This window comes from Podarcis pityusensis (genome assembly GCF_964106645.2).
Source record: "Podarcis pityusensis genome assembly, chromosome: 5".
NCBI classification, from domain to species: Eukaryota; Metazoa; Chordata; class Lepidosauria; order Squamata; family Lacertidae; genus Podarcis; species Podarcis pityusensis.
In genome coordinates this window covers 42766168-42792963 of record NC_138032.1, presented here as the reverse complement: position 1 = coordinate 42792963, position 26796 = coordinate 42766168, and the positions used below count along the sequence as shown (strand labels likewise).

The following is a 26796-nucleotide window of genomic DNA, read 5'->3' as shown; positions in this document are numbered from 1 at the left end:
GGGGGGGAGAACTTAGGCAGCACACACAGCTGATGACAAAAAGTAGCAGAGAATATTGTACAAGGAGAGGGGAATATGCCACCTGCTTGTATGAATGCACAGATCAAGACAACCATGGCTGTTTCTGAACATGGCTGTTTCAAGCTTCTGTGTTTGGCAATTTCCCTCTTGGGAAATTCAAATGAAAAACCACCCTTCTTCATGTTCTGTCAATGGAACTATTGGAACATGCTCATCTGATGAGCTGCTGGCAGGTTCAATCAGCACAAGATTTCTCTGGCTCTCTCCTTTAGGAACATGCAGAAAAAGAGTGCAATAAACCCTGAGATGGAGGTAAAACCTTCTTTCCCTAATCATGTCTCGCCAGCATCCTGTTCAAAGTGACCTAATGAAAAGTACACTACTTTGTCACCTGTGCCAGTCATATTTCTGGATAATAAAAGGGACGTTCTGGCTGTGCTGTGGCTGCTCTGCAAAGTAGACCATGGGCCAAGACTTTGAGGCTCCTACTCACGAGCTGAAACTCACCAGTTCTTTAAAGAAAGCAGCTTCTTTGTGTTGCTCCGAGTAACGTTCATATTGGTCCAGCCCATCCTGCAACTTTAGGGTGAGGGTGTCGTAGTTGGAGCGCACGACTTCCAAAACCTGCACCAGAAATACACAATGAGAGAGAAGAATCAGCTTGTTGAAAATTGTTCAATCTACAGCATTCAGCAGTGAGCATACAGGAATCCTACTGCCTTAATGGGAAATGAGGATGGAAGAGGAATCTGCCAAACTTGGAGGAGCTCTGCCAAGTAGATCTATAAAAATGTGCTGCCTAGCACCTCGAAGATGCTCTCCACAGGTGCAATCTATGCACTACACAACAGAGAATGGGGCGGTACAGTGGAAGAATAAATGTTGATGTGCTGCAAGGTCACTTCTGAATAGTTTTGTCAGCAATCCTGCTGTTGCTAGAACAGGCTGCCTCCTCTGAAAACAGGCTCCTTCCTTGATTCTGTTTGTCAGGTTTACTGGCAGTGAGGAAAAAATCGCCAGCAGTAACAGCTATCTACAGATTCAATTGGCCATTTTCTTGCATATGTGCCGAGGTTGCGATGGGAATAATAAGTGTTTGAAAGCGTAGACCTCAAGCACAGAGATCAGACCCAGGAGGAAGAATAATTCACTCCCGAATGCAACTAGCCACTAGGGACTGAGCATAATAGAATAATACACCCTCTGCCAGACAGTTAAATAGAAAGCTATCACCACAGCTCCATGAATCAGAACTCTGTCCTCTTGCCAACTGCACAGATTCAAGTCATCTGCAATTAACCACAGAAAGAAGGTGAAGTGTACTTGAAAGGGAAGGAGGCTCTGAACAGAGCTGTCTTCTGAATGTGTGCTTCAAGGCAGTGTGTACAAGGTTCTCACCTGTTTAGCTTCTTACCATGACACATTGAAAAAGCTACCGTGATCTTATTTTTAAATGCCTGAGGAGGCAGTGAGAATGCAAGAGTTTGCAGACACAAGTTCTCAACACTGGGTTTTTTAAAATTAAAAAAAAAGGCATATTAAGTTTAGTATCAATTACTTTCCTTTCGTATTTAAATGGTTGTCTGTTCCTGGGCATTGACCTGAAGTCTCTGACATCATTTCTGGCTGGGCTTTCTTGCTGTTGTGCAACACATAAGTCACATCAGCCTCCTACTGCTGCACATGAAGTTCTGTTGCTTAAGGGCATTCTCAGTAGTGACCTCCCCAGCCATCTGTGAAATGTTCTCCCCAGGGAAATGCACCTGGTGCCATCATTATTACTCAGACCGTTGCTAATCGTTGGCTCCTATGGTGATGGTCACCTTTAGTGGGGTGGATAAATGCTTTAAGTATTTTGGATTTCATTGTTTTAAATTTTCTGGTTTTAATTGTTTTATCTGTGGTCTGTTATCTTGTTAAGTTGCTTTGAGACTTTCTTTTGTGTAAATCAGCTAACAAATATAAGTAATAACAACAACTCCAGCAGCAAACAGAGGCGTGTATTCCAAGCCTCTCAGGAAAAAAACCTCAGAAAGAGACAAAGCTTAATTGTCCCTGTTGGATTGGCACAGCTTTTAAACAGATCACCTCACTTTCTGAAGATGTGTAAGCGTCAATTTGTGGGCAGAGATGGCACACAAAAATACCTGTTAGGAGCTTTGCAAAAAGAGAGGTCCAGCAGGCAGGGGAATAGCGGCAATGGTTTTTAAGCCAAGAACACGGCAGGGAGCAGCTCTTCCACAAATCTCAGTTCCCCATTCTTACACTCTGTTGAGGACCAGTATTTATACCCTGGCATTTGCAGTGGTTTTGTCTGAACTGTCTTCTCTTTCCACAAGTGACAAATGCAGTTTAGAATTTATGTAATTTGAAGATCTAGGCTGAGGCCACTCACAGCAGGAACAGAGCTGGCTCCTTTGATAAATCTGCTTTGTTCTTCATTCAGATAAACCCTGCTCCAGATTTCTCTGCAGCTTGTTTCCCCCCCCAGAAGTAGCAGCTACCACCCTGCTACTGCCTGCCGTATCTTAGGGATGCAAGATGTGGGTGGTACAGTGAAGCCAATCCCTGAACAAGCCGCAACTTGTGGTAACAGTCTTGCACATTACCAGTTTCTCTGCACCTCAGTAAGTAGGAACAACACTTGAGTTGCAAGTGACAATCTGCAATACAGGAGGCTGTCTAAGTGAGTATCACATTACAGTTGCTATGGAGCAAATGAAGGGTGTCAGTCCAAGAATTTTTAGGAACAGGCTGGTTTTGTCCACTTGGTGGAAATCCTCACTACTGTCAAAGATTTAGACATGTTGTTCTCATGAACCAAGAGGCCATGATGTTCTCTGCAAAAATGAATTGTTTCCCAATCATTCCAAAAGACAGATTTTTGTCCATGTATAGAAGAAACATGGATCTTATTAAGCAACTTGTGAGAATTTAAGCTCTTGTGCTTGTATGGTCAAATACAGTTTTGCAAATAAGAAGATCAGGTAACTATTGCAACTCAGCCATGTTGTTGTTTCTGGAACTACAGTCAGAGATGCTGATCTGAGGCAGGTACTAGACCTCTTGCACAGTGAGTTAAAAAACAAACAAACATCTATCCCAGCCACATTGGTATCCTATTAATATGGAAAGCAGAGACAGCATCCAAAACACATCACCAGTATGATAATTGAATGAACTTCTTGAACTATCAAGGGAACATAGAGGTGCAAAAAGGCTGTTTCTGATGGAATAAAATCCTACTGAATTACTGAGAGACTTTATATTTTATAGTGTTAGAATACATTTCCTGATAAATCAGTATTGGCTTTCCTAATATAAACATCACATGGCAGGACAGAGTCTCAAACAAAGATGTGCTCTTCTAAGCCAACGTTCTCAGCATGTTCACGCTTCTGTCTCAGTGACATCTACACTGGCTTGGTCTTGGACACAGAATGGAAGATGGCAGGATCCCCAAGGAGCTGGCTCCAGGCTCCAGGCCTGCTGGCAGATCATGTTATAAAGATGTTTGCAAACATGATATGAAGGCTGGCAACATTAAAACTGCAATGTCTGGAGACAGTCAGCAGTGACAAGAGGAGAAATGACCGCTAGGAGGACCACAGAGAGAAGAAACACCATAGTGCACATGCATCAGCAGAAGCGGACACCTTCATCTGCCCCAGCTGCATCAAAACATGTCTCTTTCATATTGGTCTCTACAGCTACAGCAGGTGCTGTAACTCTCCAACAATTTGACTTACCCCTAATGGCACATTCTTCCATTGTCTATCAAGACAGATGGATGTCAACAATATCAAAAGATGGTGTTTGGGGCATGTGTGCTATGAATGTGCCTGATTTGGGTAACTGGCACTAAAAAAATTCAGATTATTACATTCTGCATATCAGGAACACTTCTATATAAAACGTCACAGGTTTTAACCATGCTATGCACCCATCAAGGGTACTTCAGGGTGGGGCTATAGTCTAAACGCTATGCATATAGTCTAAATGCTGTGCACATGTAAAGATAGCCTGTTTGTTGCAACATTTGAAAATGATGTTCCTTATGAGGAGGAAACCCGTCAGATTCTCGCTTTAAGAAGGAACTTGTAACCATTTTCACACAAGTATGTATTGTTGAAGATTAGATCTATCTTTCACCATGTTATCACTGAATAGGCCTTCACTCCATGACCTCTCTTATAGGTTTAGTAACAAGAAAAAATAAACGCCCCACGGCAAGGAAATAATTGTAGCTCTGGGGACTGTGGAACTGCATATATGGGAAATCGAAAAGTGTTAAGATTTTAATAGCTACCTTGGAAACAAGGAAGGTTGCGCAATTAGTGCCCCTATTTTGCTTTTCCCCCTCCTAATTTGAGCACACAAAGGGGGTCATACGAACTCGCAGTAATATCTGTCATGAGGTTATTTCAGAAACAGCTAAGAAGATAGGCCAAAGATGCAATTGCCTTAGTTTCTTTTGAAAGTGGCAACCTATATTATCCCTGTAACAGAAAGCTGATGGAAGTTATAGTCCAAAACACATCTGGCACACACCAGGTTGGGGAAGACCATCCTAACCAAAGCCCTTTCAAAGCAAAATATAATGAACTGCTAGACCTGCAGTGTTTACCTTCCAGAATACAGCTAGATGGGACAGATCAGCCCAATGTTTAATTTAAACAGCTATTTCCTAGGCATTCTTCCAAAACAAATAAAGTTAATTAAGCACTGTATGTCACAAAAATGGTCCTACACTTAACATGCCCATCCATTATCCAAAAGCATGTCTCTGGAAACTATTAGCTGCTAATATAATTTCTTCCTGTAATTGAAAGGCTTATCACTTTAACTGGAAAGCAGTGACTGCATCTGTACATAAAACAACAGATAATTGACAAATTTTACAAGAGTGTTCTAATTAATACAGAAAAAGCTGAAAAATTGTATCAGTCTGCAGACAGCATCTTAAGAATTTGCTGATGCAGCTGAAGTCTCTGCTGGAATTAATTCCTAGAAGCAGCAAAGACAAAGTATGTAACTAAATAATTAAATGTTAAATAAAAACAAAACACTCAGCACATTTTGTAACTGTTTCTAGATTTCTAGACTGTGACTGGACCACCCACAATATTCATCTGAGATCCATTAACAGTGTTCAGCTCAATTCCACCAAAATCCCAATTCCTCACTCGAGTAATTATTTACTAAATTAAATTTGCATACTTTCTGAATTATTGTGTAATTTACTGCAACACTTAAGTCTTTCATAGTGTGCTGAACATTTAGGTGAGGCCTTGGGGAAGCGAGAAAGCAAGGTAAAAGGTAATATATAACTGCACAAATGACAAGGGAAGGGAATTGTGCATAAACACTACTCCTGACCAAGAGAAGCTTTGTCCAAGTTTCCATGGTTTCTACTTTTTTAAAAAATCCCTCCCCCAACTTCTTTTCAATTCAGCCTAATGTTCCTTAGAGCACTCAACACATTAACAAGCATCGTGTTATCTCAGCAAATGAAGAAGTAGTGAATGTATCTGAATCTAGTTTCATTTAAGGTATTTATTAAGGAACATACATTAGAACCATTACATGAATGGCCCTTCACAGTTATGGCTAGTGTACAGTGTCCATTCCTAGAAATTTCAGATCTGGCCATATGACACATGTCTTGGTTACATTTCATCTGGACTACTGTATTTTCACTCTGTGTAGGGTTGCCTATGTAGAGTGCTTCGAAACTTCAGCTGGTTCAGAATGCTGCAGCCAAGATGCTAACCGGGGCTGGTTATAGGCAGTATGTGACTTTCTTCATACAACATCTTCACTGGCCAACAGTCTATTTCCAAGTGCAATTCAAACTGCTGGTGATGCTCAACAATGCCTTAAACAGCTTTGGTTGAGGTGACCCTAAGGACCACTTTCTCCCATACAAACGTGCCTGGGTTTTAAGATCTATAGAAGAGGCTCCTCTCTCTGTCCTGCCACCATTCATTTGGTGGAACTTGAAAAGGGTCCTTCTTAGTGGCTGCACAGGCCCTGGAACTCCCTTCTTAGGAAGCCTTATTTCTCTAGCGATCTTTTGACAAGTGAACACCTTTCTAATTAGACAGGCTTTTGGCCAGTTCCACTGATCTGTTTCATCTACTGCCTGCCTTTTGTTAAATAGCCACTGCTTTATTGATCTGTTTTTTACTTGTTCTATAAACAGCTGAGTATTTTGTGCAATTACTTTATTTTGCATTGTATCTCATTTGTTGTTATCTTGAACACGATTGTGTGGAAAGGCGGAATAGAAATTTAAAGCAGTAGCCCTGGACTAAAACCAGCATCCACAATAGTTACATAGTTAGCGCCTGATCAATCGAAGTGCCCTGCTCCGTTTTATTGTAGAGGCATAGAACACACAATGCCAGAATTTGAAGCAGGAGACCACTTTTCCACAGACAAATATGCTGAGCTGTAGACAGAATGGCTAAGCAGGCTGTGGTTCATGATCCAAATTGAAAGGTTTTTACAGCAGTGCTGTTTCAGACTATCAGCAGTTATCCGTACGACTAACCTCAGAATCAAGTCATTCTCGTATGTTAGTTCAAGCAGATGGAGCTATCAGTTGAGTCTCACTACATTCTTCAGATAATGTACTACGGATACTAAACTCAACTAGCAGAAATTACAAATGAGTAGAAGTAGGACCAAACTGGGGGTGGGGGAGAGGAGGAGGAGGAGGAGGAGGAGGAGGAGGAGGAGAAGTAGAAGGATCATCTTCTTCTTCTTCTTCTTATACATGGTATTTGGGGAAGACAGGTTACTGTCCTGGAGTCCAGCTCCTCCCTCAGGCAGGCCTAGCAAGTATGCTGTTAAAAATGGTCTTAGGTTCTCACTCTGTGTGGGTGTGTGTACCATTCTGGCAACAGTAAAGTAGCTGGAGCCCTTTAAAGAGGATACACAACTGAACCTGGCAAGACATTCTCTTCCCAGACAAATTTGGCTCTTTTTACTTTAGCTGTGCTCTCTATTGTTTACTGTATACATTCATTAGTTCAGCTGGAAGGAACACATATGAATTAAGTGTTCATAGCTTTTAAAAACATCCCTCAGTAGCCAAAGTCAATGATTTGCATTAACCAAGGGCATACTTTCCAAAATAAACCAAATATTTGCCAACTTCAAAATTGTTCAAAACAAAATTGCACTGCCACCTGGGCCTAGTTTGCATTTTCAATGCAACAAAGAATTTCTGGTGACCGATAAAATTCATGGGAATTTTGTTGTAGTAATGGGTGGCTTCAAGTATCCTCACATAAAATGGCTGCACATGCGTTCCACCTATGACAAAAGGTAAAATGTCTAGACTCCCTAAATGACTGTGCTGTAGAACTGTTGGCCATCAACATGGATGGCTTTAAAATAGGATTATCATGGAGAAGAAGGCTGTCAATGCTACTAGCCATGATGGCTATGCTCTGCCTCCATGGTTGGAAGCAGTATGCTTATGAATATCAATTGCTGGAATCCACAAAAGAGGCAAGTGCTTTTGTGCTCGGGTCCTATTTGCTGATTTCCCAACCAGCATCTGGTTGGTCAATGTGATGACTGGATGCTGGACTTGATGGGCCATTGGCCTGATCCAACAAATGCTTCTTATGTTCTTAAGATTTCGTGTCCATTTCCAGATTCTTTCAAATGAGGGTGATACACAGCTGCTCACCATCAACTCTACTCGTCGCTGAAGAAGGGGCAAGAGCTTGTCTGACATCATCCTGAACTTTGGGTTGTGCAGCAAGTGCCTCCAAAGAATAACTTGATAGCAGAGGCAAACCTCTGCCCTTCTCCCAAGCTCAGAGCTAGAGAGGGAATTGGGGCTCATACTCACCAGAGAGAGAGCCAACTCCCATGATAAGTGAATTTGGATAGCGTTCTATTACATGAAATTCTGAGGCTAACAAGAATATACTCCTAAATGGCAAGTAAATGGCTTTGACAGAATTAGAACAATATTGTCCTTTTCTTCTTGATCCCTCTTCTCTGATGGAAAAGAATAACACCTTGGGAGAATTATCAGAGACAGAATTAGAGTAAAACTGTCCTATTTGTTCCTCTAGTGGAGAGGAACAACACGTTAGGAGTTTTCGGGTATTTCTTGCATTTTTGAACAAACTGGATCTTGCAACCAAAGGATACATAGCATTAATAGAAATGGGTGGGTGGGGTGGAACAGGCACTCTCATCTTTGACTGAAGTGCACATAACTTAATGGAACACCAGAATCTTGTTGATACTTCCTATTTTACATTTTCTTTCATGGGAATGTTCTTAACCAAATCATAAATGTGACCAACACCATATTGTAGGGATTTTGGCTACAGAGATTAGGACTCAGGCTCATCATCCTCCAAAAAGGGATGCAGTATGTCCTCTTCCAGTCAGATGTAAGGCAAGGCAGGAGCTGCAGAACCATGGATAGCTCTGAGCAAGCAACTTACTAATTCAACAAAGGTTGAGAGCAGAATGAGCCTTCTTTAGTCTCTGCTACCCAGACTGCCTTTCCCAGGCTCCTTGCCTTTGTGGATAACTTTAGATTTTAAAGGGTCAATCCTCTGCCTGGAAGATAGGCACTCTTCCTCTGTTCCATAGCCTCCTGCCTATGTTCCTCCCTGTGCTGCTATTGTGAGAGGCATTTTGTTCCTCAGGCTCAGGGGGAAGGCTCCCATTAGGGTCTTGGTCCTATAGATCCTGGTGGTGTGAGAGATTGTTCTGGGTGCTCCTGTCCGTCAGCCTCAGTGGTCTTCCAATCTCCAGCAGCAGGTTCAGAGCCCTGAATCTGGTTCAGCTCCTTAGCTGCAGCCTCAGAGTCTGGTTTGCTGCTAGACTCTGGAGTCATGACACAGCCAGGACCCCAAGGCCAACACAGCTGTAAATCTGAGGAGAAAATCATCTTTCATTTGCTTTACTGCACAGTAGACGACATTATTGTTGCAATACTCCAAGAGGCTAACAAATCACTTCTCCGCACAGCCAAGATTGAGGACACAGTAAAATGATCTAGCAGTAGTTCAAAGTTACCAACTAGATCAGGCCTTGTGCTGTGCACTGTTCAAGACCGTAGTGGGGGCAGGGACCACAGTCTGACTTGGGCAGAGTTTCAGTGAAAAGGAAAAATGATGTGGTTGGAGGTGGAGAGGAGAGTACAAAACCCACAGTTCCTCCACCTAGGTTTACTCTCAGATTTTGCAAAGATGCAAGCATGTATTAGCAACGGCAGTAATTTCCCGCTGGCTCCCAGCCTGGCCATTAAATGGGCTGAATTTAAAAGTGTTTTAGCAGCACGACACCCATTCAAGTCAATGAGAATCACGTGGCTACAATTCACTAGGGAAAATACCATTTATGCTGCTTGCACTCCTTTTGCTTATTCAATCCAGGCACATTAGCACTTCTCTCAAACTGCCCCCCTCCAATTCTCAATAATTATTGTTCTTTTAAACAAACACTATTGTTTCTTTATTCCCTATCATTCCAAAGCAGCACCAGTCCTTTCTTCGAAGTTGCTACGGCAAAATTAGTGTTATAAACCATAGTAAGGTTAGTTCTAGATCACGAGTACTACTACCATGATTTGTGTAACAGGTCACTGAGGCTGGGCACCCAGATAAATTGCTTCTTAGGACTACCACTGACAAAAAGGGGGCACAATAACATCATGGGGCAAACTGCAGTTAGGAAGTGGGAAGGCAAAGCTCAAACAGGCAATGGTGATCAGAAGGAAGGATCACTGGCGCAGGTGCAGGGAAGGGTGAGATAGCTCTCACACCAGAGGATATCACCTCCAACAGAACCTACTCCTGTTGCTTAAAAAATGTAAGCTTCCATAGAGCAAAACTGAAAAAGGTCTATGTTATATATTGAGATGCTTTGTTTAATCAAAAAGCCAATACACTTTTCCTTTTTATTTAACTGAACTTATCTCCCCCACTTCCACGGCAAAATGCAGATAACCTTGCCTACAGAATCCATAATAGTTACCACTCCCCTCTTTTATGCAATGCACTGGGTGGGGGGAGTAGGGGCACAGGTGCAACCCAGGGAGTTAATGTCTGAAGCAGAAGAGAACCAACAGTTGGTTTGTTTTTGTTGTTAATCACAGCAGGGATGATCCTCAGGCTTTTGAACAAGTTCCAGCTCCGGTAATTCAATCCCGATTCCCTAAAGTGCACCCTGCAGATTTAATCAGGGGAGCAATTCGTTGCTGTACCCTTCATGATACCACTGCGAATGCAAAACATCTGCCAAACTCCACCCTAGAGGCTGCTGCAGGTCCAGGCAAGGCAGCTGACTTCTCTGTGCTGGGCACACACATATAAGCCTGATAGATTTCTTCTGGAAGAAATTGCCTTTACAAAACAAAGAGCCAGTATTAACCTTTGTCCCTACAGTGCAATCAAAAAGCTTTTAGAGACTTGGGAGCTGCAGACCCACTGTTGGGAATGGGCAGACAAGTCCCAGATCTCTGTGGGGTAATGTGAGGAAGCACATCTCTTAGAGGGTGGGGGAGGGGCAGCTCAGAGGACTCCCAATGAGAGGGGAGAGGAGAGGAGACTGAGGGAACACTCCACAAGTGAGCGTGTTCGAGAAAGGGTGAGAGGGTGCCAGCTCTGCAGGCAAGGGGTGACATAACTGGGCTCCTGCAGAAAGAATGTAGTTGGTCAAGGGCGCCATGGATTCAAAAAGGTTGAAAACCTCTGATCTAGGCATATGGTTCCCCATCAAGGATGAGGGAATGAGTAGAACTGTAAGCCCTGATAGTGAGGTAGGCTTTGGAAAAGATAACCCTTCATGGCCATGAGCAAACGTATATGCTATGGCTAGTCTCATCATTGCAACCTTTAGTAAGTACAACTCAGAAGATAAGGGGAGAAAGTGCCAGTCAGGTTTTTCAAGGGTGTAAAAAGCACTGCCCCCCCCAACAAAAAAAGTTCTCAAGCAATGCTTAAGGCAGGAGAGACTAGTACTATGCATAACTATTAGACTAAGAATTTACAGCTAATACCCCAAAATCCACTTCTTCAATATCCCCCACCAAGTAGTGCACAAATCCAACAAGCCAAACAATGTCTGCTAAGGCTTGGGTGTGGACTCTGTAGGGGCTACTAAAGAAATGCTGGGTGGATCTTAAACAAGCCATTCTGTTTAAGATTTTGGAAAGTGGTTACATCAGTCTCTCATGGGTATAAAGAAAACTCTGCCCTCCTCTCTACAAAGAGGCAGAGAATCAATAGGATTCCAAGTATACAATAAAAATGAGGGCAATCCTTTTTTATAGTGCCAGTCTTGGTGTCCAAATATCTGCCTTAAAAATAGACAGAGAGAAGAATTGTGCAGTTCTCCAGACTGCAGCCCAATATACTGATGTTACAGTATTTACAGCCCTGAGTAACCTTATTTACATCCTGTATGTATATCCATGGGGAACCTCTGGCTGGAGTTGATGGAAGCTGCAGACCAACATATGGAAGGCCAGAGGTTGCCCACCACCCCTGGCCTAAATGAAAAAAGAAAAGAAGCAGCGCATTCAAATCATTTAAGATTTTCTTATCAGAAAACATTTAGGAATTCTGGCCTGTACTGCCAACAAAATGTGTTACATGTGAGCCTAAAGAATGCTCAAGGCTCAGTAGTACAGTGTCTCCTTAGTATGCAGAACCTGGTCTTCCAGGTTCAATTCCTGGTGTCTCCAGAAACAGGTGGGAAAGACTCCCTTTCCTGGAGAACTACTACCAGTTGGTACAGACAAGGATTGGGAAACCTCTGGCCCTCTAAATCCCATCAGCCCCAGCAAGCATGACTCAAGGATTACTGGAACTGTAGCCCTGCAAAATCTTGAGGGCCACAGATTTACCATCATTGGTGCAGGGAATACATGAGCTCAATGGCCTGATTCAATATAAAGCAGTTTCCTATATTCCTGAAAGGGCCATCATTCTTTCTGCCTAATAATTCTCATGCAAGAATTAAAGTTACAGAGCTATAGCAAGGCACCAGGCATCTGAGAAGCCAGTAGCTCAGATTTAATAAAAAATAAAAAAGGTTCAGGGAAGTGGCCAAGCACTAAGAACTGATCATTAAAAGGAAAGGTGGACCTGACCTGGTGGTGTGAAAACAGTACAATTTAAAAGTTGCTGGAAAGGCAAAGGGACAGGACAAAAAGCCCACCCTCCACACACGGAGAAATGAGATTTGATTTATTCCGTGACTCTGAGGTTTGTTCAATTTCCATTGTGAATTTCCACTGCATAAATTCAAGGGCTGCAAAAAGTCCCTGTTAGAAGCTGTCCAGAGCAATTGAAGGTGATGTGCACAATGATCTATGAACAGGCAGATTTCAAAGCCTCACTGGGGTATTTTAGCATATTTTTGCATATATGTTCAGCACACCAACCCTTCAGGAACATGTTGGGCATTAATTTACAAAATGCAATTAGATGCAGTACATACACAACTCCTTACCGTCAATGATTTATCAATTTAGTTAGCTCCCTTCACTTCATCTGGTTAATTTCCTCTGATTACATAGCACTGCGTACAGAGACAAGCCTGTATTTCCTAAGTTTTAGAAGGATTAGATGACATTCAGAAATCATTTGCAAAAAGAACACAGAGGCTGCACAGCAGGGATTAATATGTTAGCTGCTTTTTCCTGTTTTAAAATCGCTCATTTGCCCCAAGTCAAATAGTTCTCTCTATTATTTTCTTGTCTTTATTTTCCTATTGCTTGGTTCCCCGCTCCTAATGGACTTGCCCCATTATCCCTTCTCAGCAGAATCATGTCTAGGTTGTATTCAACATAGTGCTAAAGTGAAAACTCCAGCAGCACAAAGATTTCTGCTTGACCAATAGAACATTCTCTCCCTCTTCTCCCCCTGCATGCAGAGCCTTAGCTAGGTGATCTTGCGCCCCTGGCAGAACCGTCCAGATTGCACCCCCTAGCCATGGACAAATTAGCTCTTCTTTCTGCCTTTCCTACAACCCCCCTCCCTCCACCCATTCAATTTACCCTCTATTTAAAACCATTTCTTATGAGGCAATACTCAATATTTATATTTATGGACATATTTTAAAGCTGATTTTGTGCGCCCCTGGCGGGGGCCCACCTCACCACCCCCTAGCTACAGCCCTGCCTGCATGCCCCCTACATTTGTTCTAGGAGTTCCCTCAGCCCTCCAGAGTAGTTTAGAGGAGGGCACAGAACAGGAACAAGGGGAAGAGAGGGGAGGAAGTCCTAGTGTGCAAGCAGAAATCTTTGCATTGACTGCATGTAGTAGCCAAAATACCACCCTCTGGTGATTTTGCCTACACAGAGATAATGCCCATAAAGGAAAAGCTGTGTATATCATTACTTATTTTGAAAGTCTGACACAAGTATTAATGTTGCTGTGAATATATGATTTGGGAAGTTGACATGCAGAAGGAGACTTCCTCTTCTAAATTATTGTTTCTATACAAAACCCAGTATTTTAGCCTAACGAAGTCTTGAATCCTAGGACATCCGAGCAGTGATGTCTTCATCTAGCATTTAATTTCTTTTAGTAATACAGTGGTGCCCCACAAGACAAATGCCTCGCAAGACGGAAAACCCGCTAGATGAAAGGGTTTTCCGTTTTTCAATGCGCTTCGCAGGACGAATTTCCCTATGGGCTTGCTTCGCAAGACGAAAATGTCTTGCGAGTCTTGAGATTTTTTTTCGCTTCCCCCCCCCTTTTTCTAAGCCGCTAAGCCTTTAATAGCCTTTTAGCAGCTAAGCCGCTAAGCCTTTAATAGCCGCTAAACCGCTAATAGCGCTAATCCGCTAATAGGGTTGCTTCGCAAGACGAAAAAACCGCTAGACGAAGATACTCGCGGAACGGATTAATTTCCTCTTGCGAGGCACCACTGTACAGAGTGTAATTCAGAATCAATCCAGTCAACAATTTTATTAACTTACTTCAACAGCAGAGCAGCACTAGTCAGACAGTCCATGTGGGAAAGGGACAGGCTTAGTAGAATCAAGTGCTCACAACAATGTTCATGTTAACTCACTCTAAATGCCCAGACAGTTGAGAATTACAGGTGTTGTCACTGTGAATGGCACCTCTGAAGTCGTGCTGGACAGACATCAGCATAGCTTGGTGCTTTCAAAGACTCCACAACTATCTTTGGAAGACTGGCTTCAACATGTAGGGAGTCCATGATTGCTTTTGCCTCTTCATGGCTGAAGTGCTAGAGGCAACCCCCAATGCTGGTGGATGGGGAGGAAGTGTGCTGGCATCATGCCTGTTCCCCTGCCCCCACTCCCAACTTGATAGATGAAAAATGCAGTGAGAATTCACACATCTTCCTCAGTGAACAGCAAGGGGCCAGGAGGAAGGAGGAGATCGTGGTTCTTTGCCTTCTTTTCCTTTTGTGAAGTACAGAGGAAAAGGATTTCTGGAATGAAACACGTGTCTGGTCCGTCGCTTCTGTCTTCTGACCTCAGAGGGGAGGAAAAAGGATGTTTCTCACTTCTCTCCTTCTCAACCATTTTAAACGATAGCCAAGAGTAACTTCTTCAGCCCATTAGGTTAGGTTTAAAACTTTCACTGCTGTAGGCAACGTTGAACTGTTTATAGTGTTTGGCCACTGTCAAAGGGTTGAGAAAATGATGATGCAACAAGTAGAAGTATTAGAAGGAGATCCTGTACAGCCGTACCTCGTTACGTCAGTCTCTGGTTGCATTTTTTCAGGATACGAACACGGCAAACCTGGAAGTGTATACTTCCGGGTTTCGCCGCGCACACATGCGCAGAAGTGCTCTGCGTGTCTCACACGTGCACAGAAGTGGCACTCTAGCTGCAGACTTTTCAGGGTGCAAACAGCACCCTGGAAAGGATCGAGTCCGTAACTAGAGGTACCACTGTATAAAGCTTCTTAACATGCTGATACAAAGGGGGCACTGGCACAAGGCTTAGCCACAACTGCTTAGGTGGATGAAATACAGTAATGACACTGAGTAGCCAAAGGCTTCTGAGCCTAAAGATTCCAAAGGCAGTGTTGATGAAGAGTTCAAGAAGCTCTACAAGCCTGATGCCTTCACAATGTTGACAAACTAGGCAATGACAAGGACGGGCCAATTCAGAGAATTTGGAAGGGGTGGAAGAAGTCATGACACATTTGGTTTAGCAATACCCTATCCGTACAGAGTTGGAGGTGGGGAAGAGAATGGGAACAACTTACAAAACTACCAAATGATGAGAGATCCCTTTCTGCTGCTGCTCACTATGTGGTCATAAAGAAACTGAGCCAAAAGCTGTTGGTTAAACTCCCTCACTCCATGTAAAGAACACCAAAATACCTGGGTAAAGAAGAGAGTGGTGGCACCTCTAATCTTCCAGAACTTTCTAGAAAGTCCCACTTATAGACTGCACAGGCAGGTTTCCATATTTGGGGTTGCACGGAATCCACAGTGCACAGCATGACCTACTTTATATTCCTGTATAACCTCCTGGAAAAGTAACTGCAGCAATTGTGACAGAGAAGCAGCAAGAGAGTTGTTTCATGCTGATAAAATAAAGCCCACGTCATGTCAAACTGCCTCCTCTGCACCAAAACTCATGATACTTTGAGCGTGGGTCAGAAAAGGCTGAGAGCTAAAAAAAATATGATTTTTTTTAACTCTTCCTCTATGGGACAGCTATCTGTCCAGCTAAAGATTCAATCCTCTTTTCCATGTTGGCACTGAGACTAGATAGTGGGAAATTTTATGGGGTCAAAAAGGATTGTCAATTCTCCTCTTAGCCAGATTCTGGGTGCTTATAAAAAGCCCTAAACAACTTGGGACCCCATATTCAAAAGAAATATTGACCTGCTTGTGCATCAAGACTTATAGAGGAGACAGTCTTTGTGATTCCACCTGCAAATTACATTTACAGGTGACAGTGCAGGAGAAGACCTTTTATCTGGTGGTCCCCACTTGTGGAAAGATAGATCTCTCTTCTGAGGTGCATCTTGTGCTGATGCTATTGGTGTCCTCTCGATAGATGAGGATGCACATCTTTGCCCAGGACCTTTGGGAGTGGTTAGATTTTACTACCAGGGGTTGTGATGTCTGAAACTGTTTGCCTGCTTCCGTGAAAGGTTATTCACAGTTTAATGATTGGTTTAAAAATATCATGTGCACACAAATGTTACAAATCTTATTTATTGTTCTATGTATGCATTGTTATGGATTTGTAGGATCCCCTAAAAGTCCTGGGTACCAGATATTCCCCCAGTAGTTTCTAGTTTGTGAATGCAGATCACTAAATGCTTGAAGTCCAGGTGCAAGACAGCTTAGCTGTGTAAAAATGCAGGCTGAATCAGTTTCTTGGCCAGGAATTGGCTGGAGAGAAGAACTACCATGTGGTACAAAGGAAAGTAATGGACAATTGACACAAACAGTAGCTGGGCAGCAAAGGAGTGTGAGCTCCTCCTCCTATGAGCAGAGACAAATGTCAGGTTTAGGAAGGGACAAACATTTCAGCTAAGCTAATAGTAGCTTGGCACATTATCCACAATGTGTGGGAGACCTCTGAGGCAAAATCAGGGCAGTTCAGAACACCATACCTGTCTGACTCTTTTCTTTTAAAACACACACTCAGATGGCACAAAGGAAAAGAATGGTCTGGAACACTGGCTGTGAATGTGTAAGTGATCCGATCTGATCTTCCATACAGGGATGGATATATCCTAGTCAAACAGCATAACTTGGGAAACTAGAAAGCAGGGCAGGGTAAAAGCTGGGAAGTAGCTCTGTCATCTGTTAAATGAAGAATCAGAGCCTACTTTTGAATCAGAATTAAGAAGCTTTAGGAAGTCCTCTAGATCTGGAACTTTTTGGCATGGAGGATGTAGTGACAGATTCTGTTGTCCCATACCAAATTCCCTTTAAGGGGGGGAAATACAGACTTTAATTATTTCAGGGGGATGGAACTACGTATCTGTGAGACCATCTGCCTCTTTGTCAAGAAGATAAACTATTGCCTTGCTTATGGGGGAGAGCTTTGTTTTATTTTGATTGTTTGCTTGCTTCACTGGAGCAAAGCATTCAGAAGCTGCTACTGGTGGCAAGAGGAATGGTTGCCAGGCAATCATATGGTACGTTCAACATAGACCCTTATCTGCCCATCGTCAGAAGAGGGATAGAAGCATAGACCTGACCATCTTGCTGACTTTCAGAATCCAAGTACTGTTAAAAGAAACCAACACACTTCCAAAAAAATTTAAAGCTATTGGTGTAAAACTAAAGACATCAGAAAGCAAAAATATTTTATTTGTGAAGTTGAGGGACAACCAATTTTGTTTACAACAGTCCAGCTTGAGCAACGTTGGTTCTGCCCGTCAGGTGGCTCTTAACCAGGGGATGAATCAGGCAAGGTAGCAATGGCACCTAGGAGACAGCAGTCTAGCAGCCTTTCCCCAGCCTGCGTATTGGGAAATTGGCAGGAAGGACATGACTCCCCACCAGAGGAGAACCAAGGGCTAGAAAAACTGGGTAATCTTAAAGTGACAGGCTAGCATAGGGCATTTTTCTTCCTTACTTTGGTCTGGGTACCATGGGCCTCTAATTAGCAAAGACAGGGAAGAGAACAGGATAAGAAAAAGAAGCTCTGTAAAGATCTTGAACCCTATTAAGAAAATAGGGCCATCCCTCATCCTAGTGTCCAGAATTCACCTTTCACCAGTAAGAGGTACAGCAGGTGAAAACTATCCTCCTCTACCTCAAGGAGAAGAGAGGAATGTCAGTACAATGGTCCATTTGTTTGGCACCTGTATACCACCCTTCTGACTTGCCCTGCTCTCTTTAAACTAAAAATTTGGTTGCTTTCCATATGGTTATTTATTTATACATTATTTATACCCACCATTTCCCTTGATGGGACTCAATACAGCTATTTCAATTTAACAAAATAGTGGCCCTTTTTTGCACCTAGTTCTCCATTATTTTGGCATTATTCAATCTCCTGGCTCTCCAGGACAGATACAACACAGAACAGTGACACATCTCAGCCGAGATATGCAGGATTCCCTTCATGTGGAATGAAAAGCATCCCTTTGGGCACCTAGGGGCTGACAGTCTTTGCCGGCTAACACTTTGAACTGAATTCGCAGCATCTGAAAGTGAGAGGCAAACCAACCACCAAAGCAGCGTTCATTCTCCTGCTTTTTCATTGTCTCCCTACAGACACTGCACCTTTTTGCCTCACAAGCATTTGTTCTGATGCTCCAGGAGACACAGTGGTTGATCTGCTTCCCCCTCCTAGGAAGCAAATAAAAATCAGATGACCTAGTTTGCCACCATGGGGAATAGATGTCACCTACACAGCGCAGATAATCCAGGGGAAAGCAACGGGCGGGCAGGCAGTGTCAGGAGGGCCGCTTACATAGCACCTGCATGTCATGCTACTGAAGTCAATGCCTGAAAGCAGTCAGTGCTTATTGTCCCCTTGGTTTCAGGAAAGGGTTAAAACTGGGGGGGGGATAGAAAATACAGATAATCAAATGCTCACAAAAGCTAACAAGCGACAGCTCCTTCTTGAATATCAGATGCAAAAAGTTGTAATTTAATCTATTTTAAACGCAGGCTCTTTTGATTGTTCTTCAGTGGCACTTTAACCAACTGGAGCAGATGGTTAATGGCAGGGCTAATCAACAGCATCACTTTGAACTTGATAACATCCGCCATCACAAAAATCTCAGTGAGCTTCACAAGTCCCAACACATTAAGCCTCAGTGTTAAGAAAGCCACAAGTACCCCCTGCTCCAAATGATGGAATTAAATTATGGAAGTTATTAGGCATTTTTCTACGAGCAAACGCAGAGATAATAAAAAATAGAACTAATGATTGTGCTCTGAGCACTAGCCTGTAACCCAGTGAATTTGGATTATAAATAGAAAATAATCTGCTATGCTACTCTTGAGTTGATGCTTCGGGAGCAGCAGTTTTACTACCACTGAACCTACCCTATCACAGAGGCTCGTGGCAAGTTTCAATATACCAAAACAGTAAACAAAGCCATCTCTGAAAGAGGACCTAAAATTAGACACATCATACAGCACTTTGAAAGCTGTTCAAAATAGCAGCCTTGTCTCTCAAAATGTTTCTGCCTGCATCCTCATGCAGACTTAAGATAGCACACCCTATTGTATGGGACAGCTAGGAAGAAATATGTTGACCACTAAACTCAGCTTCCTATTCTGACACCAGGACAGGCATTCCATGCTGGATGTTTGGCGCTGCATAGCAGGATGTCTTAACGCTTTACCTCTATATCTGTACAATAAAAAACACCTGGTGTGAGAGGATCCCTAGTATCCCAACCACTGTCTTTTAACTGCACATTAGAAACACAGAATCTAAACATCCTTAGCAGCAAAAAGATCCTTATTGATTAGTCCTGCCTTAGTCCCCCCGCCCCGCCACAATGTAGCAAAGTGCTTTCTGACCCCAAGTGCTTGGATGGGACAAGGAGTATCTATAAAACAAGAGATTAATTGGTTCAAGTTAATTAACTGAAGTAACATCAAAGTTAATTATTTGAAATAACTAGATTACCAACAAGCAACAGCCCTTAAAATAAGTAGCAGTAAAATGGTAAAGATTAGTTTAAGAATATCCCAGCATACAAGATGTGTGGGCCAGGAGTTGGAGTACAGTAGAAACAAGCAAACCACACAAAAAATAGATAGGAAAAAATATAGGGTGGAATCCAACATAGCACTAAGGCAATTGTTGCATCAGTGCAAGGACTATTGCTTGTGCAACAGAACGTTCTCCCACCTCACCTCACCTCCCCCTGCATGCTTCTTAAATTTGAGGAGGGTGTGGACAGGAAGTGGAGAGGGAGGGAAGTTTCACTGTGCAAGTGGAAATTCTTGTGTTCACTTTGATGCATTAGTAGCTTACCACCTATAGCTTCTAAATTCAAACGTCTAAATTCAAATTTAATCTATACCTAGGATTGCCATGAACTGGCTGGAGAAAGAGAAATGATGGAAGGAACCAGCTGGAGGAGGCTCAAAGCCCAGGGAGTGGTGGTGGGACAATGATGAGTAGTCAGAGGGAGAAGACTGGGAAGAGGTGTTAGAAGCTGAAGAGGTAACAGGACTTAGTGAGCTGGGAGAGTCTGTGGCAGAGAGAAGTCCAAAATCAGAGGCAGAAGCAGAACAGTAGGATGAAGGAGGCCAAGAGGCAGAAATGAGTCAGGCTGATGAAGAGTCACAGGTGTCTCCTCTTCCTGCTGCAGCAAGCTCCCTTCCCCACTTGTCTCCCAGAACCAGAAGAGATATGAAAAGTTTGGAGGAGAGGTTGACTGCATGCACGTGCGGTCTTTGATTGCCCTGGTGAGGAGGCTTGCTGATTTTCATGAAGGAAGACCATTGGGAATGAGCTACTCTGCTCATTAGGCCTGACACACAACCAAGTCTGTGGAGGTCGTGTTTTTGCTAATAGAAAGTTAACTCCATCTTTGAACTGTGTTATTACTGACTAGCATACTCCTGTGACAGTGAACTACTAAACACCTATAGCATAGGAAATGTATTCTTGCCTAGCCAGTTTATTGGGATGATGCACCTAGTACCTAATGCCCTAGCCTCAACAGGCCTCCCCGCAGAGCTAGTTTCCTGGTGGGAAGCCAGTATCTGCAGACATGCATGAAATCCAAAATGATGCTCCTGCCAAGCCAGTCTATTGGTGAGATGTACCTGAATGTACTCTGTTCTCAAACGATGCCCACACACCAATTGCCAAGAAGGCTAAGGAGCACAGACAGTCCAGATGAACTAAAGGTGCTGGAATACCTGGAACCAGAGAGCAGGGCTGAATAGCTCACTATGGAGCGGTGAGGAAACAAGGAGAGGGGTGTGGCTGAAAAACCACTTTAAACATTTCCACCTTTGGAAGAGGTGACTGGGAACTGTTGTGCTCTGTGTCACTAGACAAATCTCAAAAGGAGAAACTACGGCTAACTACCCTCCAAGACCCTTTCTGAGGATCACAGGACTCCTCAGCATCACTCCTAAAATAAACCCCACATACACCCCAGGGAACCACACCGGGATGGTGAGTGGTGGAGGAAGGAGAACAAACACTTAATGGGGTTGAACGAGAAGAAGGAAGGGGCTGGAAAGAAACTAATGAAGAAGAAAATTAATGTTTCACGGCAGGAGACAGAATGAGAACATGGAGAGGAAGGAACACACTCAACCAAACTGGATAAAAAAAGAGTTTAGAAAAAACTGGAAAACACACACACCATATAGTAAGAACATAAACTGCTCTATAGAGCCATTCAACCCACCACCTAGACCACCCACAAACTGGGTTGGCTTGGTGGGCAGAATGGCTCCTCCCTCTGGAGATGAGGCAGAAGACCTGGTTGGACCCTGCATGTCACATCTGGTGGCAAATGTCACCCCATCAGAGGAATGTCTTCCATCCTGATCTTGCAAAAATTGTAATCTTCTCATTGAGCTGATCATAATGGGCAAAGTTAACCTAATGTGTCCCATCAGTGAAAGTCCTGTGCAAGGACTTCTGCTTTTGCACCCTCTCCCCCGTCACCATGTACCTTGAATGTGGCTCAGGGGCAGTGGCGGGAGAAATCCAAGAATAGTACACAGCGGTAGGAGAGGGGGGATTGCTTCATCTGGCAAGCTGCAATGCTTGCACAGATGGAACATTTGGAGGAGCGTGACATTGAATTCCACCCATCACATATGTACTCAGGGAAACCTGACAGATATTTTGGAAATTTAATTGTTTGCAGTAACTGAATTCAATTAATTTTAATTCAAGTAATTAAAACAAATTAATTTACCTTGGCATCTTGGCTATCTCAGACAGAAACCTGTAATGTGTGTTCCACTTTAGTTATCAAAAAGAAATATTTTTTGCTTCTGAACTATGAAGAAGTTGCACTTGAAGATCTTTCCTAAACTTTCAAGCTAAGTCCTGTACATAGATACAAGTGAGTCTGATAAACTCAGAAAACATTGTTGCCAAAGTATACTTGCTGCCCTGAAAAGCCTTGATTCTTCCATGTAATTAAAATATAACTAAATTAGAAAATGCATTTATGAAATGGCTGAAAAACCAGGGGAAGGAGGGATCAACTCTCCTTGACGATAAACTGCCCCTGGTATATGGCAAGCCAATCCTGTCTCCAATATGGCTTTTCTGCCCATTCCATCCTGCTCCAGTGACATTTGTTTTATTGCAACCAATACATTAAATTTAATGGAAGCCACTAAAAGGCACTAAAGCAATTGCTCTGAGGCTTCTCTCTCTCTCTCTCTCTCTTTCTTTGTAGTTAAGCAGGGATATTTTTGGGACACAATTAATGTTGTCATATGCATGCTCTAAAGCTGTCACAAGGTATTACATAACTCATGTGTGCTACTCAAACAGTAAACTAGCACAATGCATAGTAGAAGTAAGAAAACCACCACTTCAGCAAGCTGATCTCATCCATGAGCTTGGAATTCAAGCCCCAGAAAACAAAAGTTAAAATTCCAGAGTACATATTTAAATGAAAGCTGGACGTTTATGAAATTCTGGTGGTATTTTGGTGAGTGTGTATGAAAGAGCCTGTTAACAATGAGGACCATTTCAGATCTTTCTTGCATCGGTTTTGGAGTACTAAATACACATGCACAAAGACATTTACGGATATATGACCATGAAACAAATTAACAGTGGCTTGAAAAAGCTTGAACATATTCTTTCCTGCTCAAAATACCAAGAACAGCCACTTAAGGAAACTACTATATTAATTTACTTGTAGCTGGGGACTCAGTACATACCCAGATGTAAAGAGAACAGAGCAGAGCACTTAGGATCATGGTGGGGATATGTGAGCTTGCAAACAGCAACTCCTAAGTTTATTTGCTTTTAAAAACTTGTTTGAAATAAACTAATGAAAAGCAGAGGGAGCAGAAGAAAATTTAGCTAATAGCTTTACACAAATTAGTATTACTGAGCAACAGAGCTCTTATTACATCATAACTGTAATCACTAAGGGAAGAGCTAAATGTCATCAGACAGACAATCCCAGCAAAATTACTAAAGGTTTGAATCAGGAGAACTAGATAGGAAATGCATGACAATGTGGAATAACAATGTGGAATGACAATGTGGAATGACAGCATGATATAGTAGTTTTGCTACAGCTGCTTGAAGGAAACGGGACACAAAGACAGAACTGGCTGAATACATCTGCCCTGACTGTGCAGCAAAAATTACAGCAGTCGCTTGAAGGTTTCCATAATATAGCTTGTTCTGGTTCATCTATTTGGGGGAGTGACCAGCAGAGTAACCCACACACTCTGAGGGTTAAACTTAATTATCCTCCCCACATCCAGTAGAGTAGAAAATGAAATGGAGGGACAAAAAAAGAGCAAGTATTGAGAGGCAAATGCACAGTGAACAATAAGAAGTACTCTACATATTATAAAATTGGGAAAGCCTGTATGTGGACACAAACTGAGAAGCATGTTAACTAAATTACAATGCCTGGATGCAACAACTGCTTTGTGGAGTTGCCTGCATAGCCGGGGGGGGGGGTAGACTTGATCACAATGACATTCCCTAGATAACTGGATAGCCAGACCTTTCAACAGATGTAACTTCTTCTTTTTTTAAAATGATATTTATTGAAAAATTTTTAGAATTACAGAAAAGAACACAGCAGAAAAAGAAAAAAAATAAAACAAAGAGAAAACAAACCACATCAAACAATGTAAATTCAAAAAAACAAAAATACACCACAAACAGATAAAAACAAATCCATCATTCTCGAATCCTCAACTTTCATTACCTTCTTTCTTTGACCTCCTCCTCCTCCCTTTTTTTGTATCCTAGTTATTAATTATCGCAGCAAATCCTTTCCATATTTCATAATATTCTGTCATTACATTACCTTAATCTATTTTCATCTTATCTTATAGAAAACCTTAAAACTTAACTCTTATTTTTACCAACTTCTCATAACCATAATATTCTTACCTAATTCTTTAGACATTTTTGCTAGAGCCAAGTATTTTCGTTCCAACATTTTTCTAACATTCATCAATTTTATAAAACAATCCTAGTAATAAAAAGAAATAAATAAAAACAATCCAATCTTCATCCAGGGTCCCTTCCTCCTGGTCCCGGGTTTTGTCAGTCCTCTTTATCCCATTGATCTAGCGCATTAACCTGGTAACCTTATATCCGAGGCCCTTAAGTCTCTTCCATGTCCCTTCCGCAGCTCTTCTTCATATTCTCCTTTCACACATGGGAACTCCAGCTTGGTAATGTTTTTGACCCTTTTCAACAAATCAGCCCCTTTTCCAAAGTCCAGACTAAACTCCATGTGGTATTTAAAAACATGTTTCAGAATCTCTCCAAGATTAAGAGCCCCCACAGTCCCAAACATCTCACGGCCCATTGCCAGACTTGGAAAGTCCAAACATCCCTGCATAGGGGGGTCTATCCAACCCCCCATTTCCAAACCAGTCCAAACCTTATCTTTCCAAATCTGGCTTTTTCCAAGTTCATTTGTCAAATCCAAAAGCTCATGTTCCTGCAGGGCCACAGCTCCCTCCATCTCTGGCGCCCAAGATTCAGCAACATCCTCTTCTCTCATCTGTTCTGTCAGGGCACACTCCTGGTTTAATTCCTGGGTGGGCTCCACATAGTTTCCCACTGCCTGTTCAAAAATTCTGACCGCATTAGTCATCAAATCCGTATTCTCATTTAACTGTTCCAGTAGGGCATTTGTTTTACAGAGAGCACACAACAGAGCTTCTGAATACATTGTCCTACAAGGTCACAAGTCTATTTCCCACGATTGTAATCTGTAACAGCTGCAAGCTCCCTGGAATTAGTTACAGTTTCACAGTCTCCCTCTAGGGGGAAAACTTCTATTTGTTCTTTCTTTTAAGGACGAATCTAGCAACAAAGTTTCCTTTTTGAGATATTTTGTCAATATTTGTTCCTTTAAAATGCGAAAGGGAACAGTGGAATCACTATGTTTCTCTTCTTTTAGTTATCTGTCAAAAGCATTTGTCTCTGGTCAATGAGCTTCAAACGTCACTCCTGACAACCTGCTACAGGATCAGGACGGTGGAAAGTTACTTTACTTTAAACTCACTTCTGCAGGTTTAAACAGTCCGAAAAAGATCCCCCTTCTTCTCCTGCTTCCAAAGGGGGGTTCAACAATTTTAAATGATGAAAGTTAATCTTTTAGAAGAGATTTTCTGAGCTCTAGTTTACGTTGTCTTTGCTTTATTCTGTCTACAAAGAAACGGAAGGCTGACTTCCTGTTTAGACCTTCCCGTTTCAGTGCCAAATTGAAGTAAATTTTTAAGTCCAATTCTTTTCTGCTCGCAAGTCCTTATTTAAAGTCCAATTGTCCGAAATTTAAGTACTCACGGGTGATTATTTTAGAAGCCAAATTGTCCCAGGAAAAAGGCAGCGCTCTCCGGCAACGGCTATGCGGCTTCGCTCCACGGAAAAAGCAGTTGACTCTCAGCACCGCGCCACTTCCCCCTCTTCGCTTCGGAGCCCGTTAGTGCGTTCCTTTGCGGGTTGGGGGGGTGCTAAGGGTGCCCGCCGAGTCCCATGGTCACAGGCTTCATCCGCCTGTGATTTTTAAAAGGGTCCCCGCTTCGCCGTAGCGGAAAAGACCCGTTTCGCGCGGAGCTAGTCCCTCCAGATCAGAGGGAGTCCGCCATTGCCGATGGCGCCACCCCAGAAGTCCAACAGATATAACTTCTATCTACTACAATGCTGGTAGTTGTATGCTTGATAGTACAAAAAAGCACTGATATAACCTATGAATAATCATGCAATTTACTTAATTATTTATAAGTTACAAAATTGGATTTCTTATCAGATTTTAACAGGACATGTCCTTTCAAAAAAGCATATTCAGTGCTCACAGCACACTCCTGCCAAAAAATATTGCGCTCTCTCCCCCTCCCCCTGCTTTAGCCAATGTATTTAATATGATGTTCCAAATTATTAACAGTCTGTGTGTACTATCTAGTCAAGCTATTTGTTCAAAACACTGGAATATATATTTTAGCTCATTATCAGATTGGTTAAAAGCAGAAGCATTCAGAAATATTTAGCTTAAAAAAATCAAAAATAGAGCTGAGTCCCATATCCAGAATGATTCCATGATTCTCACTGCAGAAGCAGATCTAAGGCCCTCTTAGGATGGACATATAGATTAATGTTGAATCAAAGAGAGTTGTTTCTCAAAACCTTTCAAGCATCTACAAAATGCAGGCCCTTCCTTCATTTTTTAAAATTTTTTTGAAGGGTCAAAGAAAAGGGGCTCAAATATGTTCACCTATTGTGTGGGGACAGTGACAGCAAAGGCTATTAACCAATGAATCCACCCCAGTCCAATGTAGCAATGACCAAGATAACCAAGCCTGGTTGCCTTGACAACAGGTGCAAGATCCCTCCTATCCCTAATCTCTGATATCATGATTCATGGTGAGGGCAAAGCAACTGGCTGGAAGGAGGTGTGGGTGGTTATTGATTTGTTTATGTTCTTGAGGGTTTTTTTGGCCTTGTATTTTTTTGTTGTAAACTGACCTGACGACTACAGATGATGGGGGCAGTGTACAAATTTAATAACTAAAAAATATAAACAAATATACTGGCTTCATTTGCCCTCAGTGAAATCATTACTCTCACTACCTGATCTGTGATTGGCTAGGTTCATTAGTCC

General features: G+C 42.4%; 1 protein-coding gene across 4 annotated transcripts in view; it reads right to left on the bottom strand.

The window, feature by feature from the left end:
• The window catches only part of ARMH3 (armadillo like helical domain containing 3), a 127021-nt gene that overhangs the window by 3417 nt on the left and 96808 nt on the right, over window positions 1-26796 (bottom strand). For all 4 annotated transcript variants that reach the window (XM_081007069.1, XM_081007066.1, XM_081007067.1 and 1 more), the window contains one exon: window positions 529-645. In XM_081007069.1, coding sequence (XP_080863195.1) covers window positions 529-645 — 117 coding nt within the window. The remainder of the gene's footprint in view (window positions 1-528; window positions 646-26796) is intronic.